Below are 17,715 nucleotides of genomic sequence, written 5' to 3' on the forward strand. Positions count from 1 at the left end.
ATCTATCTATCTATCTATCTATCTATCTATCTATCTATCTATCTATCTATCTATCTATCTATCTATCTATCTATCTATCTATCTATCTATCTATCTATCTATCTATCTATCTATCTGTCATTCTATCTTGCTTAATATACTGAATAATATATACTGTAAAAATGGTAAGAATTAAAAATATAAAAATATTTTTTAAAAGGTAATTATCTTTCTTCCTCTTATCGGCCCTTTGTGTTTTAGTCGATTGGAATGGACCGTTAATCAGTGGGATTTGTTCGTGGAGTCTCGTGCACAGCTGCAGAGATGGCTGGAGGGAGTAGGGCTGGAGGTTAAAGGTCCTCTTGAGCCCCAGCTTGGACTCAGGGAGAAACGAAAACAGTTGGAGAGACTGCGCTTGTTGTCATCAGATGTGGAGGACCACCAGGGAGCTCTGTGCTATCTGGAGGAGAGTGCGGCTGAACTTTACAAACGCACCGGTGACCCCGTCTTTAAGGAGGAAGAAATGGTTCTCCTCAGGGCACAGTTTGAGGATGTCAAAGCTGCAGCTGAGGTGAAGTATTGTTTATGTCAAGTAGATAGTTGTAGTGTAACAGTTATCGAGAGTGTTTTTATTCAAATTTAAATGAGTTGATTTATATTTTCTCTTATTTAGGAGAGAGTCAGGTTGTCAGAGGATGTTGTTCTCGAACATAAGAAGTACATGGAAACAATCAGGGAGCTCACTGATTGGCTAATGGTGGTGGGGGAGGAGCTTCAGCAATGCTCTGACCCATCCGGTGACCCTCCAACATTAAGTCGGAAGTTGTCTGAAGTTCGGGTAAGATAATTAAATTAAAGAATATAAAAAAAATTGGTCAGTTTTATCCCAAATCTTTTTACCTTTATCTTTAATAAATGTGTAAAAGCTTTGCAGAATTATGAAAATGGAATGAAGTGTATTTAAATTTCAATTTTCAATCAATCAAATTTCAATTTGTGAACAGGTTTGTCTTCTCTCTAAGGGTTTTTCAACAACCTCTGTGGAAAATGATTGAAAGAACCTACAAATAGTTTTTTACTCATTTACAAACATCATCTTTCACTGTGAATGGTGTGAAATGAAAAGAACAAATACATTCTTTGAAGCAGATGAGATGGTGTGAGACAGCACGTCAAATTATGTGAGACACTGATGATATGAATGCATAATTGCATTTCATCTGCACATATGATTATGTGAGTGTGAGTGTGTATAAATAGATAGAGAGATATCAGTTTTTATTAACCCCATGAGAGAAATTGTACTGCAACAGCTGCCAGTCAACATGCAACAGCTTTATACACATACACAATTTACAGTTTAAATGATCCAGTTTGCGGAAACTTTTATCTAAAATGACATTCAGATGAAGAGGAATGCAACAACAAGAAGTGCTGCAATACTGGATTCCCCGAAATAGTGAAATTAGTGGAAAAAAAAAGTTTTTTTTCTGAAAGTGAAACCAATTGTGAGACAAGCGCCCACAAAGGAGTCTTTAGATGTTTCTTGACAGTAGCGAGGCACTCGGTTTGCTTATTTGTACAGTTTACAAAGGAATACAGAATGTTAAATAAATCTATAAAAAGTAATGCACAGAATAAACAAAAATAACTGTGCATTTGACGGAGCATAACGGAGCATTTGTTTGTTAAACTGTGAGTGTATGTGTGTGGTCGAATGTCTGCACATTTATGTGAGGAGGGGAAAAGAACTGTGTGCTTCATTCCAAGGACTACATGCTCTCACAGGACTACAAATCAATGGATGCAGATGCTTAGATTTTACTATTGTTATGGATCTGCAATATTTCTGTGCCGATTAGCTCATACCGTCTGCTTATCTCCATAACACTTTGTGTGCGTGTTTGATGAGAAAGAAAATCTCCATAACACAGGGTGTGTGTTTGATGAGAAAGAAAATGAGAGAAAAGTACCAGAGGCACTGAGAGAGCAATAAGAGGCGTTAAGAAAGGGGGAGAAGGGGGGAAATTGGTGGGAAATTTCTATGCTGTTTGCACGTTTCTCCCTGGATAATCAATGCCAGCCAGGAAGAATGAGAGAGTGGTAGATGCGATAAAGGATAATAAGACCACACAGCAGCACTTTAAATAAATTATATTCAAATAAGTGCTTCCATCTCTTTACCTTTAAAGCTGTGGTTTATTTTTTAAGGGATCATCACCTTAAAATGCCATCTGTTTATCACTGAACAATGAACATAAAGGTTTTTTTAGAACAAGCATAACTTTGTGTTGAAAGCTATTATGCCTGAAATAAATTTGTTATATTTGCTTTTCAATTTTTTATAATCTGCCATAATATTTTTTTTTATGGTTGATGACAAAAATAAATAAGAATGCATATGTGACCCTGGACCACAAAACCAGTCTTAAGTAGCACAGGTATATTTGTAGCAGTAGCCAACAATACATTGTATGGGTCAAAATGATCGATTAGGATATTAAGTAAAGATCATATTCCATGAAGATATTTTGTAAATTTCCTACCATAAATATATCAAAACTTAGGCCTAATTTTTTATTAGTTATATACATTGCTAAGAACTTCATTCGGACAACTTTAAAGGTGATTTTCCTCAATATTTTGATATATTTTTTTGCACCCTCAGATTCCAGATTTTCAAATAGTTGTATATGGGCCAAATATTATCCTATCATAACAAAATGTACTCAATTTAAAAAAAATGACCCTTATGACTGGTTTTGTGGTCCAGGGTCACATATATTTTGTTTTCCTTTTGAATGTTTAGATGGTTATTTTACACTTTAATCTTCTTGATTTTTTTTAATGACTTGTTTAATTAATATTACCCTTTTATTCATTTTTGTTTTGTTTTTTTAAACTTCAACTTTCTGCACTGCTATTGTATTTCATTTTAATTTCGTTTATTTAATTTAACTAACATTTAATTTCATTTATTAATAACTATATAAATAAAACATTTAATTGCAAAACATTTTTTTTTATAAAAAAATGTATTTTATATTGGATAGTACCTACTCGTTGCTGAATGAATGAATGAATGAATGAATGAAATTCTAATTCCTTAGACTAAGTAGTAAACAAGTAGATATTCATGCAAGAAAATGATGGTAATTGAGATGAACAAAAACAAAGGGAGGTGGCAGACAGGAGAGTTTATCCTCTGAAGCGTGAGGAACAGATCCGATGTGAGAGTTTTTAGCACGCTTGAACAGTCAGTCAGTCAGTCTCACCGCCGTGAGAATCACGAGCGGCGGCAGCAGTACTTGGATAACAAGCAGCCACAGATGCCGCAGTTTCCGTAGCAACTTTACCCTCCCTCTCTCCATCTCCCTCCCTCCCTCCTCCAGGAGCTGCTGGAGCGCGGCGCGTGCGAGGGGCGCGAGCGGCTGCGGCGAGTGCGGCTGAGCGCAGAGAGAGCCGGAAGGCACACGGCGGCGGCGGGCTGTGAGCTGATGGATGGAGAAGTGGCGGCGCTGGCGCGAGCGCTGCACCAGTGGGAGGGAGCTTCGCTACGAGCTCGCGACGCCCTCGAGACCGCCGTGGCCGCGGCGACAGGAGCCGAGCGGGAGCAGACAAGGCTGACAGCGCAGTTGGAGGGAGAAATGGAGAAGCTGGAGGGCCAGCTGAAGGAGTGGAGCGAGGGACTGAGCAGCGCCGAGCGGAGGAATAGCGGAGCTGCGGCAGTGGAGGGATGGACGGTCGCCAAGGTAATTGAGATAGATGAAGAGGGAAGGGGGAGTGTATAAGGTAAATGCTATTTAATTACAGTATATATTATGTAAGCTCTCACACGTACTGTTTGGAAAGTCGCACCGTTTGGTGAAGAATTTTATCATTTTGTAACAACACACACTCATTTGCAAGGTTATAGCCAGAAAATAATGTTTATACACTACAGGGCATCTTCCTTTCTCCCTTTCCTCTCTTGTTTGTCTGTTTTCGTTATGTCTGGCTCTTTCCCATAAACTACAGTGAGTCCTAATATGTTTTCCTGCTGCTGAGGTTGTTTATACTTCCATCTGCTTCTTGCTGCTCAGATAATTGAAAAAGAATTGCAGATTTTTCCTTCTTTTCGTCCATTTTTCCTCAAGTCCCTCAATGTTTCCTTGTTTTTTGCACTTTCTCTCATCCCGTGTTTCCGGTGTCCGGACTTGTTTGTGTTACACGCTCGTTTGCGCGGCTCAAGCTCCTCAACATCTGACAGCTGACTCCCACCGGGAGAGAGAAGAGGAGAGGAGGCGGGGAGGAAGGAGGGGAGAATGTGAAAGGGAGGGAGAGAGAAAGAGTGGGAACGCAAACGAGAGAACATGTCAAAGGCGAGGAAGAGTGAATGAGAGCCACCGAAGAGTGTGAAAGAGAGGGAGAACCACGGCGTGCGAAGTGGAAGACAGGGAGGAGTGAGAGAAGGAAGAGGAGGAGAGAGATTGAGGGAGGAAGTGTTCTATAGGGGGAAGTCAGGGAAGCATTTCCCTCTTGTTTTTAAAGAGAGGGTCAGGGGGAGGGTGGAAGCACAGAGAGAGGCACCACTTTGGCTCTGTATAATCTCAGGCATGTTCGGAGAAGTGGGAAGGCTTCCTGGACTCGTTGAAGAACAGAAATGCTTTTGTAAGAAGCCCTGTCTTGGAGTTGAATAGAGCTGTGTGTTAATGCTCAAATGTGTGTGTGTGTGTGTGTGTGCGTGTGTGTGTGCACAACTGTGCATGAAGAAGCATCAAGCCGATAAATGAGATTTTAGGTGTCTAGTGTGGCTGGTGAATTGACACACACCCCTGCTGTGTGTGTTTGTCAGGATGTTCTGGAGGGGCTTCAGACAGCTGAAGTTATGGAGGAGAAGCTGAAGGCGCAGCTCAATGAGCTGTGTGGGTTTTCCAGCGATCTGGGTCCACAGTCGGACAGAGTCAGCGCTCTCATCAAGCTACACAACAGGTGAGTGTGCCGCTGACATGAACGCATATGCATGAGGTTAAAGGCTTTTGAAGTCATATGGTCACCACCTGGTTTTGTTTAGCTGTCCATTCCTTGTCTCCACAGCATGCGGCTGGTTTAATTGTTGTAAGGTTTATTGACCTTAAAGATTTTGGACATTGTAAAACTGTATGCTGACAAGCAGAGAACATATTAAAAATAAGAAGCAAATAATTTATAATAATGTAAAGATAAAATAAATTATTTAAATTAAAAAAATATAAAATGCTATTTATTTATTCTAATATCTAATAATTAATATTATTTTGTATTTATTTAATTTAATAATTTATAAAAATAACATTGGGTTGTTTTTAGTTTTGAAAATAAACTATGAAATGTGAACAAAATTATATGTATTATAAATTATATATATACAGCAATTAATGCATTTAATAAATTAATTAATAATACATAAACTGAGGCCTAAATTTGGTGAAAACGTGAAGACATTTATTCAGCAGTTTTATTTGCAGTGTTTATCAACCTTAAAGATTTTGTAAAAACAGTGTGTTTACTAGAAAAAAACATATTTAAAGTAATTATATTAATAATAAAGCAAAAATAATTTATAAAACTATATAATTGAAAATAAATGCTAGAACAGTATTAGAAATTGATAGAGAAATAAATAATGAGTAAATGAATACAAAAATATTGTTTTGTATGTTTTGAAAATGTAAAAAAACTGTCTTTTAGTTTTTTCTATTTATTTATTTATTCATTCATTCATTCATTCATTACTGAATAAATAAATATTTCATTATTTGTTTTGTATGTGAAATACACATGCTATTTTTAATTAAATACATTTACACATCTAAATTTAGTACACTGGGGTGAATGAAAGGTTGTGATATATTGCACCTCATAGCGCTGCATCTAAAGTGAGCGTTTCAGCTGAGAGCACCTGTCATGACAGCAGGCTTTGCCTCGTTAACATGCTTTTCAGGTATAGCAGCAAAAAACATACTTATCTTCCCTCCACTGCCCACTTTAACCTCATCCGCATTTGTGTATGTGAGTGTGTGAGTGTGCAGACATGCTAGTGTATTTTTGTGTGTGCAGGTTCTGCTGCGTTTTCACTTTCTGATACCCAAAATCTCCCTCTGAGAGAACCTGTCATTGAAACAGATGTCTGCTCACCTTGCGCTATCGGCCCCCCTACACTCACCCATTTTAACCCCCATCCCCCTTTTTCACCCTTTCCTTTTCTAATACTGCTCTGTGCATCATCCTCCCTAGCCTAAGCCTACGAGCCTCCCGGGAATGTCAGAATAAGGAGAAGCTGCTGGAACAACGCTTCCGTTCTTCTCTGCATGACTTCCGGCAGTGGATGGTCAATGCCAACATCTCTACTGCCAAATGCTTTGACTCCCCTCATAGCATCCAGGATGCTTCTATCGCTCTCCAGCGGATCCAGGTGAGTGGAATGGTTGTGGACAGTACTCTGTCCAGGAGGGCTCATCCTAACTGGGCAAATTTCAAGATTCCTGGAACATAGCCATAGCCAGGCCACAGCAGGTTGTCTCTATTCCTGTCACGTAAAAGTAGCCAGAATTTGATAAAGTGATAGCCCATTCTTATGCCCCATGGGCCAGTTTATGAGGCCACTATTCAGCCAAGGATGTGCCAGACTGGTCTATTTATGATTTCAATTAGCACGGCAGAAAACCCATGAGAGCGCAGGGAAAATGCACCGTAATGATGTATAGCTATGATGAAAGAGACATAGTTAGACCTCGATGGAAATCACCTGAGAGTTATGCAGATTATCGAAAATATCTCACATTTAATTTCTTAAATATTTTGGCTTTTTATTTCTATCTTCCCATAATAGTAATTGTCAGAGGTTCTTAACTGTTCAGTTGTGACCCAAAAATGGGTCACTGGTCTGTCCGGTTAAAAAAATAATGGAAATAATAAAATGCAATTTACCATATTAGCCTAAAAGGAAGGAGAAAACACTTTCTGTATCTTTTGTTGTGGACATCATAATCTTCAGGGTCTATGTGCCTGATGGATATTGTTTTGTTTTGTTAACCTTCTGTTCACGTTGCATCAGAAATACTGTATCATGTAAATACAGAAACTTTTCATGTTACTGTTTTATTTTGTTTTATTACAATTTGTTTTGTTTTATTCTAATTTCATATCCTAAAACTTTATTTTGAGCAGTTACAGTTTGAACTGTAATTTGTTTTATTATTTTATTATATTTTAAAAAAGCTATTTTTTTTAATGTAGTGACATTAATTTTTCAGCCTTAAAAAGAAAGGATAATACATTTACTGTCTGTCTCTTTTGTTATGGACACAGAAGACTTCACAGTCCGATCTGTATTTTGCTACAAATTCTTCTGTCACAGCTAGCCGGTCACATTAGGCAGATGCCAACATGCACAGGTTACACGACATGTCCTCACCACCAAGACTAATTACAAGTTCACTTGCAATGAGGGTAATAGTTATTTGTTTTGACCAGTGTGTGGTTAGTGTGGAAAATTTTTAGCTGCTGAGACCATGAAACCATTCAAATTAAATTTTTACGCTAATTTTGGCACTGTATTGGGTCAGCACTTGCCATCCAATGAAAAATCTGGGTCTTGAAGCAAAACCAGATCAAGCTCTTTTTAGCATTTGTCTCCATACATAAATTCATTCCACAGAATGAATGCAGATATGCAGATATTTTTCCCACAATCAGCAGAGAAAAAAAAGCACAGATCAGCACAGATTCTGTGTGGGCCTAGATGTAGCATAGGTCATGTACAACAATAAAAAAGGAGAAATATGAAGAAAGAAGCGGAACAGGGTTACTGAGAATGAAAGATGGAAACAACGCTCCTCATTTTTTATTTACCATCAAATACATTTCAAATGTGGAACAGTGTTTCCGCATGGCTTACTGCCCTGAACCACCAACACAGCGGCAGACATGCTTTGGGTCATACATAATTGCATCTGTACCGTTTGAGTGGAGAAAGACGGAAAAAAGACGGGATGTGTACGCCTCACAGATGGTATGAGATCCCTGCTGGGTGCCTGTCACTGTCTGGATGTGACTCATTGCACTTACTGCCCTCTGCTCTGTGATAGTCTACTTGTGTCTGTGTGGCTGATGTCTTGCTCCTTCTGCGCCACAGGAGTTCAAAAGTGACAAGGAGCAGGGCCAGACCAGACTGAACGCTGTCCTGACCTATGCAGAGCAGCTTAGTAGCGTGGTGCCTGCTGACAGAGTGGAGGCGATCAGGACCAAAGCAAATGCAGCCAAAGATGACTGGAAGAGCCTGATGGACAGCTTACAGAGAAGAGAGACAGCCTTACAGGTAGAGCTGCGTAGAGATGAGTACATACGTTTCTAAGTATTTTATGTATATATGTTTATTTTATTTTATTAGTAGAGTTAGCTGAGTAGAGTTGAGTGATTTTTTTAAAGACATCTCTGCATATTACTATTTTATTTTTAATACCCTGCTCACTTTACATTTTTAATAAGTAAAAGTGTCTCTGCAAATCTTTTTATTTTATTTTATTTGTAACACTTTAGTATAGGGACCAGTTCTTACTATTAACTAGTTTTTTATTAGCATGCCTATTATTAACATATTGGCTGTTTATTATTGCTTATAAATCCTACCCAATACCTAAACTTAACAACTACCTATTAATAAGCAGCCAATTAGGAGTTTGAGGCAAAAGTTGTAGTTAGTGGTTTGTTAATAGCGAGAATTTGACCTTAAAATAAATTGTGACCATTTTATTTTATTTTATTTTATTTCTAAATTAAAAAGCATATACAGCTTAAGGAACGTGTAACGTCTATGAATATGTACTTTTAGGTCTTGCAGTCTCAGATGCAGGACTTTGAGGTGAGTGTGGAACCCCTTCAAGACTGGCTGAACAGGACTGAGATCAGTGTGCAGGAGAGCAGCGCTCGCCTTCATGACCTGCCTGCCAAAAGACTAGAGCTCTCCAAACTTCAGGTAATCCTAGATGGTCTTATTGACTTCTTTATACTTATTCATAAGCTTTGATCTGCCAGAATGAAATCAATCACTACTATTAAGATTCCAGTCCTCACTGGCTGTACCTTGAAAGTCAGTGTAATTTAATTCATTGACAGAAGAACATTTGATTTATGATCAATGGATTATGCATTAAACATTTGGAGACGATTAAAAATAATCGAAATAATCTTTTGAACATAATCTAGTTTTTAAACATAATTAAATGATCAGATGAAATCAGCTAACTGTGGCAGTGGATTTTGCAGTACTTAAGCTCAATTAAATGAGTTGAACAGAAGTAGGATCTGCTGGAGATAATGAAATAAACCATGTCTGTCACTGATGATTCCGCTGAGTCAAGCTTTTTGCCACAATTGAGGATTAAGCTGACATGCAATTAATTTCTCACTCTCCAACTGCACTCAAAGAACAAAACCCCCAATGAACAATTTGACAATAATATGAATGTAGAATAGAGGTTGCAAAGATAAACATTTCTATTTTTGCCTTATCACAAGATCTTTCATCTCTATTTTTGTATTGCTTTGTCGCCTGCTGGGCCCTTTTGTCTGCTCTGTGGGCAATTACATTTCCAACAGTGTATCTGTACAGTGTGTGGAGGTCCTCTGAGTGATTATCCATCCCCTCCCATCTCCCCTTCCCCTGCTTTTACCCACTTTCCCTCTTAATCCCTTTATCCCCAGAGTGCACCCAACATGATAGACTCTATTATCATGAACTGTGTCTGCCTAACTGACAATTTCACAGTCTGCTCTTTTTCCATCTAGAGAAAAGAAGCAATAAATTTGCTTGTGGTGGTCTTTTGTGCCCTGGTGTATTAAGTGTGTTTAGTAAAAGTTGGAGAACATGACTTGTCCATCTCAGTCTATATGTTCAAAAGCTCATGTTTTTCGTGGCATGAACATTCGTCTTTATTCTTCTGTGACCCCTGCTTGCCTCGTGACCCCTGATTGCACACTCTCAGACGCTGCTGGAGGAGATGCGCTCCAGAGAGTCTGAACTGGCAGAGCTGAGAGGGCGAGCACATGGCCTCTGGGAGGGTCAGGGTGCTGGGAAGAGCTTTGTGCATCGGGTCTGCCAGCTAGCTGCAAGCTACTTGGCCTTGAGCAACCTGATTAAGGTAACTTCCTTTACCTGTCTGTTTACCTCATTAGTCCTGTGTTTGCTCTTTCATCGTTACCGCTGATTGTGATGGAAGATGAGCTACTGTTCTGATTCTATAGTAGGTTTTCTATATAAACTGCTAACTGATAGTGGTAAGATTCTATTGATATGCTTTGAATTTTGAAGAAAATCGTCTGTTGCATTTGTGCATTTCTTTTCTCAGTAGTTCGGATCAATTAAATTTGTTTCTATTTTCTTGACTGATTGTTTACACCAGGGATACTCAGATCTGGCTCGCGAGATCCACTTTGCTGCAGAGTTTAGCTCTAACCCTAATCAAACACACCTGAGCATGCTAATCAATGTCTTCAGGATCACTAGAAAATCACAGGTAGGTGAGTTTGATCAGGGTTGGAGCTAAACTCTGCAGGAAAGTGGATCTCGCGAGCCAGATTTGAGTATCACTGGTCTACACTATCATTTAAAAGTTTGCAGTCAGTATGATTTTTTAAAAATGAATTAATTTTTTTATTTTTTAGCAAGGAGGCATTAAATTGATCAAAAGTGATAAAGTCATTAATGTTGCAAAAGAATTTCTGTTTTTAAATAAATGCTTTTAAAATGTCAATTTATCATAGAATCCTGAAGGAAAATGTGTCATGGTTTCCACAAAAATATTAGCAGCATATGTAAATTGTAAAATATATTAATACAGAAAACAGTCATTTCAAATTGTAATTCTTTTACTCTATTTTTGATCAAATTAATGCAGGATTGGTGAGCATTTTCTTTGAAAAGGTTATCTTTTAAACATTAAAAAATCTCACCAACTCCAAACTTTTGAAATGTTGTGTACTTTATAAAAAAGCTAATTCTATACTATTTTACTTAATACATTGATATTACATTTCAGACTAATGCCAATCATTTTTTCAATGTTATGGCCAAATAATCAATAATTGTCTTATATTAAAGCTCTGTATTATTTTATTAATGTATATTAAAATAAAACATTAAAAACTACACTGCTACAAGTGAATTTAGGCATTGCAACATGATAATGTACAGTATGAAAAATTGATATTTATTTTGACATTTGCTATATAACATAATATTAACAAAACATAATAAATGTTATTAAAAACGTGAGCATTAGATCACTGCAAAAGGTAATCTAAGTGTAAAATTAGGAAATATGCACAGTTAAATATCCAACTGTTAGATAACAATAAACTTAAAAATCTCTAATATGAGCTGATAACCAATATGGTATCATTAATGTGCATCCTTACAGACACCTGTGTAAAAAAAATATTTCATTTGTCCAGTCTTTTACTCTAGTCTTAACTTCTCTCACCCCCCTTCTGCAGGAGAAAGTGTCAAGGGTAGAACGAGTTGTGGGGGAGCATCAGCTTTTTTCACAGGGCCTTCAGGAACTTCAGAACTGGGTTTCAGAGTCCCAGCAGGTCCTCAAGGCCTGCAGATGCCCCACATCTGACAAGAGTGTGCTTATCACCAGAATGGGCCAGCTCGAGGTACATCGTCATTTATTAAATACATTTTACTGTTTTACAGGTGTTGCTAAATCCAAAGGACAACCTTCAAGGGATTTGGCTTTCATAAATTAGTTTGTAAGTTTAATTTGTACATGTTGAGTGTATAACAGGATTTCTGATTGATTACAGACTTTACTGGCAGCTTGTCAGGGGAGAGAAATCCAACTGAAAATGCTCATCACCAGAGGGGAGTCTGTCCAGAGGAACACTTCGGCTGAGGGTGTACCAGTGGTTCGCAAACAGATCCAGGACCTCAAAGACTCCTGGGAATCACTCTTGTCAACATCCATACAGTGCAAAAGGTCAGAAAAGTGCTTATTTATCGCTTCTTCAGTGCTTTTGTCTGAGCATTTCCTCAGATATGTGATCATCAGGTGTCTGTGTGGAAGTGGTAGATGTCTCATTTATGTATTGCATTTACAGCCAGCTGGAAGGTGCGTTGTCACACTGGACCAGTTACCAGGAAGATGTCAGTCAGTTTGAGTGCTGGATGGAGCGAGTAGAAGAGAGCCTCGGAAACTCTGACAAACACTACGCTGAAATGAGAGACAAGACAGCCAATCTAGGCCGTGCCAAAGTAATTGATACTTTTCATATGCATACTTGCGCAAGCACATATAATATGATTATAATATCATAATTTTATACTGGATTTGTTATTTAGATTACAGTTGTATATTCTTACAGTTCTGTTAGAAATTGAAATCTCAAAGTATTAATTACTTTAATTGCTATGCTCTGTACAGCTCCTCTATGAGGAAGTTCTTAGCCACTCTAGCCCTTTAGAGACCATTGCAACCAAGGGTTCCAACATGACTGAACATACAGCCACCCAACAGGAGATCCAGAAACTCAGTGAGAGATATACAGCCATTAAAGGCAAAGCCAAGGTAAGCCAAGGAACTGTAGGCAGCAGACAAGTGCTTACATTTGTTTTGAGTGGTCAAGAAGAATTATTCAGCACAAACTAAAATTATGAAACCAACTAGTGGTTATGGAGTGCAACAATGGAGTCCTGCTGACAGGGAAATAGATTTTTAACAATAACATAAATATTTCAACACAGACCTACAATGAGCTTTGAAGTTGCTGAGCAGTGATGTTTTTGTAGAAGCCATAAATCAGCATGATTTACACTTTACAAGAGCTACACCAAATATAACCCTGAAAAGATCATTCAGCAATCAGAGAAGTTTCTGTTACCATGGAAACAGAATTTGCGGCCAAAGAACCAAGCAGTGACCTCCCAGGATTGCACATGAACTATATATATATCTATGGATCTAGTTGATGTGGTTTGTGGCTCAAAATTTTTTATTGAAGTTTTTAATCTCTATGGAGAAAAAGAATGGGGGAAATACTTCTGGAACCAAGCAGCTAAAAAAGTGTTATGCTCTGTTTTTCTCTGTTTCTACTGGAATAAATTTGAAATAATATTCTCTGCTGGTGTTTCAGGCTGCTGTCAGTAAGGCAGAAGAATTGGTTCTGCTCCATCAAGAGTACCAGCGTGGGCTGCACATGTTTGAAGACTGGCTGGAGCAGGAGCAGAACAGTTTGGCCCTCCTCTCACCCCTGGATGAAGATGTAAATGCTCTGGAGAACACATTAAAAGAACTGCAGGTTAATATAACGTTATCTTTTTTACGGCTTTAATATTATAGGAAAGAAATATTCTGCTCTACCTAATCTTTACTTTTTACTCTTTCTGTCTAATAATGTCTCCAGATGCTCCAGTCACATTGCCCTAAGGGACATAACTTGCTCAGCTCAGTTCTTGCCAGTCGAGAAAGAGTCATTCCATGGGGTGCCCCTCAAATTGAGGATCGGGCTCTGGAAACAGCACAGACGGAATGGCAGGGGTACCAAGACCGGCTTGGCGAGACCAAAGTCCAGGTAGAGCAGGCCCTCGCAAGGGTTCAGCAACTAGAAGGTTTATTCCAAAGCTTAGACCAGTGGCTGGTTGACATTGAGCTCAAAATTAAGGTGAGAAGCCACCGTCGCTCTGATGTCACTGCAAAGGAGGCCCAGCTTCAACACCTTAAGGTATGATGCATTATACTTCTGCCTGATGGTTTCAGATTTATAGAACTCTGGTTTCATGTAGATATATGTTGACCTTTTCCTGTCATTCCCTTATTTCAGAGGTGGCAGATTGAGGCTGCTCAGCGTCAGGCAGAGGTGGAAGGCCTTAGTACTCTTGCACAGCAAGTCATCGAGGATGCTCATGTCAGTGGTCGGATCAGTACCAGGGTTACCCAGCTCACTGCCTGCTACCATGCCTTGCTTCTACAGATACAGGCAAGTCAGCCTTGTACATCTGCAATTTTTATGCACTTAGTTATCAGGAAAGTATGCAGGATCATTCAGTAAGCTGCCTTTGTCCTTTTACAAATTTTTCACAAATAATGTGCATAAAATAAATATTTTCTAAATGTAATCATTTTCCATCATTGTTTTTATCTGTTGGTGTTTGAATTGTCCTTTTAATTATAGAGACACATGACATTCATATTCATATTGCAGGTTCTTGGATTTAAAAAAACATTTCTGCTCTTGCAGTGTGAAAAATACAACAGACGCTGTGGTTTTACAATCTGGGAGCCTTATTTTGCATGGGTTGAGCAATATCCCACTAATTATTCCTCTGGTTTACGCTGAGGATCTCTCAATTTTCTCCCCAAATCCTCGCTCAATCTCTTTATCAGTGTTATTGTTAATTACAACTAATACTGTTGATTTTTTTTTAATTGAAATGAAGCTGAAATAAAATAAAACTTAAAAAACTGAATATTAGAAATGTTGTCTTGGCAACTAACTTAAATAAAATAAGTTTCAATAGAAGTATTAAAGTACTAAAACTGATATAAAATAAATGAAATATATAGTAATAAAAACCAAGCTAATAAAAATACAATCTAATAATAAAAATACATATAACAAAATGATTAAAAATTAAAATAGAATTCAACACATTACTAAATACTATAAAAGCATATAAATAATAATGATAAACACAGTATCTGGTATTTTTGTTTTGCATAGGCATTTTAAACTATATTTTCATCCTTTTTCTTCCCTTATAATTCATATTAGCCACCTTATATGAACAGAAATGCAATAGACCAGTTGTTTTATTTTTTATATGGAAAAATTATTGCAGTTATTATTATTTATCATTATTATAAAAGTATTGTCTGTTTTTAAATTAGCTAAATAATGAAACATTTTCAGTTCAATCAAATTTAAATTTCTACTTGATATTCTGTTTCTACAATGACGTTTCTTTTAATAGAACCTGGTGTCATTGACTCACCTCTCACATTGCTGCCAAAGCACACCGATGAGTCTAAATCAACAAAAATCAACATCTCGCCCACATTGAGACCTTAGCTTGTAATTAAACAATATAGGATTCAATCTTGCCCATCAATCGGTGCAGCTGCTTTTGTGGAAGCAGCAGAATTGTTTTTAACACTTGCTGTAACACCTCTCCTTCCTGACCACTTCTCTCTAACATGCACACACACCCTGGCTGCGACACTGAATAGAGCGTGTAATTATTGTGTGAGAAACAACAGGCCGCCACATGCACTGCAGTCAAGAGCTATTACGTCTCTGCAGATAGGTGTGCGCGCAGCACAGCGCAAAAGCGTTAATTGGTGCCACGTGCATGAGGGATCTGCATGTCAAGTGAAGAATACGGCAGAATAGCTTAGCCTCAAGCCCCCAGCGGTGAATGCTAGCGAGTGTGCGGCATTGGATCTATCAAAACACTTCATGCTGATGAGACAGAATTCCAAACGTTCTTGACAATGAGCCTTTTGATTTATTCTTCCGTCATTCAGGATACACTCAAACAGCTCCAGGAAGAGATGCAGAACATCACAGAGGCTCAAAATTCTCTCAAGACCTTCTCTGATTGGTTGAGCACTGCGAGGAAGAATTTCAAAATCATTACCGAAAGGACAGAGGCTCTCGATCGCATTACAATGGAAAAGAAGATGAAGAGGCTAGAGGTATGGTTTTATTTGTGAAACACAAATATTACTGTACATAGCATGTCCATGTAAATTGTACATACAAAAGAGAAACCCACAGGGAAAAAAATTATGTATATACATTTTTTATATATATTTATATATAAATTCAATATTTTTTTTTTTTAAGGATCAGATGAACAGATGAAACTGTCACCCCTTTTTATCCTGTGGTTTAACAGCTATTGATTTGTCCTGATAAAATTACACACACACACCACAGACTAGGACTCTCAGTGGGCCTGGCACAGTTTTGCACTCATATTTGAGATCGTAAGATCCAGTGTGTCTCTGTGTGTGCACATGTACGAGTCTCTTTGTCTTCTTAAGGATATGATCAATATGTCTACTACACCAAGCAAAAGAAAGCTTTAGCGCGATCGCACCCTACGTGCACACGCGCACACAGCCACTTCACACACTCCCCCACTGTGATAGCAGATATGAAGGAACGGTCTGTCTGTGGAACCTGCTGGCACAGACTGTGTAATTGATGCAATACCCTTGCAGCTTCAACATCACATAACACTCTCTTCCTTTACACACATATACATATACTACTCATTTGGTGCATATAATCCTTGTCAAGATCAATAGCGCCACACAGATACTAATAGCAAAGTCATATAGAGGCTATCTGTGTTTTATGTACTACCACTCCATTAAACGGTAATGTCAATGGTATAGATGCATGTATTTGTGAATAATAAACAGCCAATTAAGTGTACATTTTTATCGCCAGGTCATATTTCTTTACCCAATTATCCTTGGATCCTACACCTCTTCGCATCACTAACTTCTCATTTCCTTATTTGTGTGTGGAGATGGTCATTAAAACACTGGGGCTGCTTTCTCTGTCAGTACCGCAGCAGTAGCTCCAGATCCAGCTGTCCAGCTCTCATGTTCTGCTCTTTGTAGAGACAAGAGGCTGATATCATATAGAGAAGCTTTCCGCTTAAAGGTAAAGGAGTAGGAGGGGCCAAGTGCAGTCGTTGCTGGGGAAACCCCGCTGCGGCAGCCCGATCTAAGGCCTGGGTAATTGGGTCTTCCTCTCATATCTCTAACCGGGGCCTCACCGGGTCTCCACACACAGGTGTCAGAAGCCTGTCAGGCTTCAAAGTACCCATCAGAAAAGTCCACTTCAGAGGAGCGCTCTCAAAATCTGAAGCTCCACTTGAATAGAGGGGATAAGAAACTGTCAGAAACAGGAAATTCTGTACTTGTCTTTGTTGTACACTGGGGAAGGCATAAATAGCTTTCCAGTGGCTCATTAAATTATTGATTTTTGTTTGTTATTGTTGTTCTTTTTGTACCCTTTCGATCGTTGTTTAAAAGACTCTCTCACCCGCAGTCTCTACAGGGGGACATGGATCAAGGTCACAGCCTGCTTAAAACACTTCGAGAGGGTTCAGAGCGGGCCGTTTCCTTTTTGGATGACCCTGGAGCATCCAAGCTAGAGAGGGAAGTGCAAACAGGCCGATCACAGCTCGAAGAGCTTCTTCTGGGGCTACGGGAAGAGCATGCAACCCTGGAAAGAAGCATTGTGCTCTATAAAGATTTCCAAGAGCGCTACAAGAGCCAAATGCAGTGGCTTAGAGAGACTCGAGCCCTTCTCTGTTCCACTGTTGAACCCAAAGCAGAACTTTACCAGAGAAAAGCCCAGCTGAACAAGTACAAGGTAGATTATTCGTTTCATGGTCTTTAACTGATATGAAATCTCGAGGGGTGAGAACCAGAATGGCGTAAGTGACATTTCACCAACTTTACAGGAGAGCCAAAACAAAACTTTTTACCATAGTTTGATCTGACTTTGTGTACTGATTTCAGTTGTTTATAATACAAATTTGTACACTCATGGATGACAGTACCTTTGCCAGTAGAAAGAGCTCATTAAGAGCTTTCATTTGATGTATATATCTCAATTTCACCAAAAATGTCACTTACGCCCTTCTGGTTCTCACCCCTCGATCTCGAGCTGTCAACAAAAGTGGTAGCCCCC

General features: G+C 38.6%; 1 protein-coding gene across 1 annotated transcript in view; it reads left to right on the forward strand.

Annotated features, from left to right (window-relative positions):
* Positions 1–17,715, forward strand: part of syne1a (spectrin repeat containing, nuclear envelope 1a) — a 122,161-nt gene that overhangs the window by 42,478 nt on the left and 61,968 nt on the right. Inside the window, exons 53-69 of the mRNA XM_079376216.1 lie at positions 241–550; positions 653–817; positions 3,372–3,731; positions 4,814–4,950; positions 6,235–6,412; positions 8,135–8,317; positions 8,831–8,974; positions 9,984–10,139; positions 11,494–11,658; positions 11,809–11,981; positions 12,103–12,256; positions 12,426–12,569; positions 13,135–13,299; positions 13,405–13,722; positions 13,822–13,977; positions 15,525–15,695; positions 17,068–17,394. Of these exons, the coding sequence (XP_079232342.1) occupies positions 241–550; positions 653–817; positions 3,372–3,731; positions 4,814–4,950; positions 6,235–6,412; positions 8,135–8,317; positions 8,831–8,974; positions 9,984–10,139; positions 11,494–11,658; positions 11,809–11,981; positions 12,103–12,256; positions 12,426–12,569; positions 13,135–13,299; positions 13,405–13,722; positions 13,822–13,977; positions 15,525–15,695; positions 17,068–17,394 (3,406 nt within the window). The remainder of the gene's footprint in view (positions 1–240; positions 551–652; positions 818–3,371; positions 3,732–4,813; positions 4,951–6,234; positions 6,413–8,134; positions 8,318–8,830; positions 8,975–9,983; positions 10,140–11,493; positions 11,659–11,808; positions 11,982–12,102; positions 12,257–12,425; positions 12,570–13,134; positions 13,300–13,404; positions 13,723–13,821; positions 13,978–15,524; positions 15,696–17,067; positions 17,395–17,715) is intronic.

This window comes from Barbus barbus, assembly GCF_936440315.1.
Source record: "Barbus barbus genome assembly, chromosome: 24".
In the NCBI taxonomy this organism is placed as follows: Eukaryota; Metazoa; Chordata; class Actinopteri; order Cypriniformes; family Cyprinidae; genus Barbus; species Barbus barbus.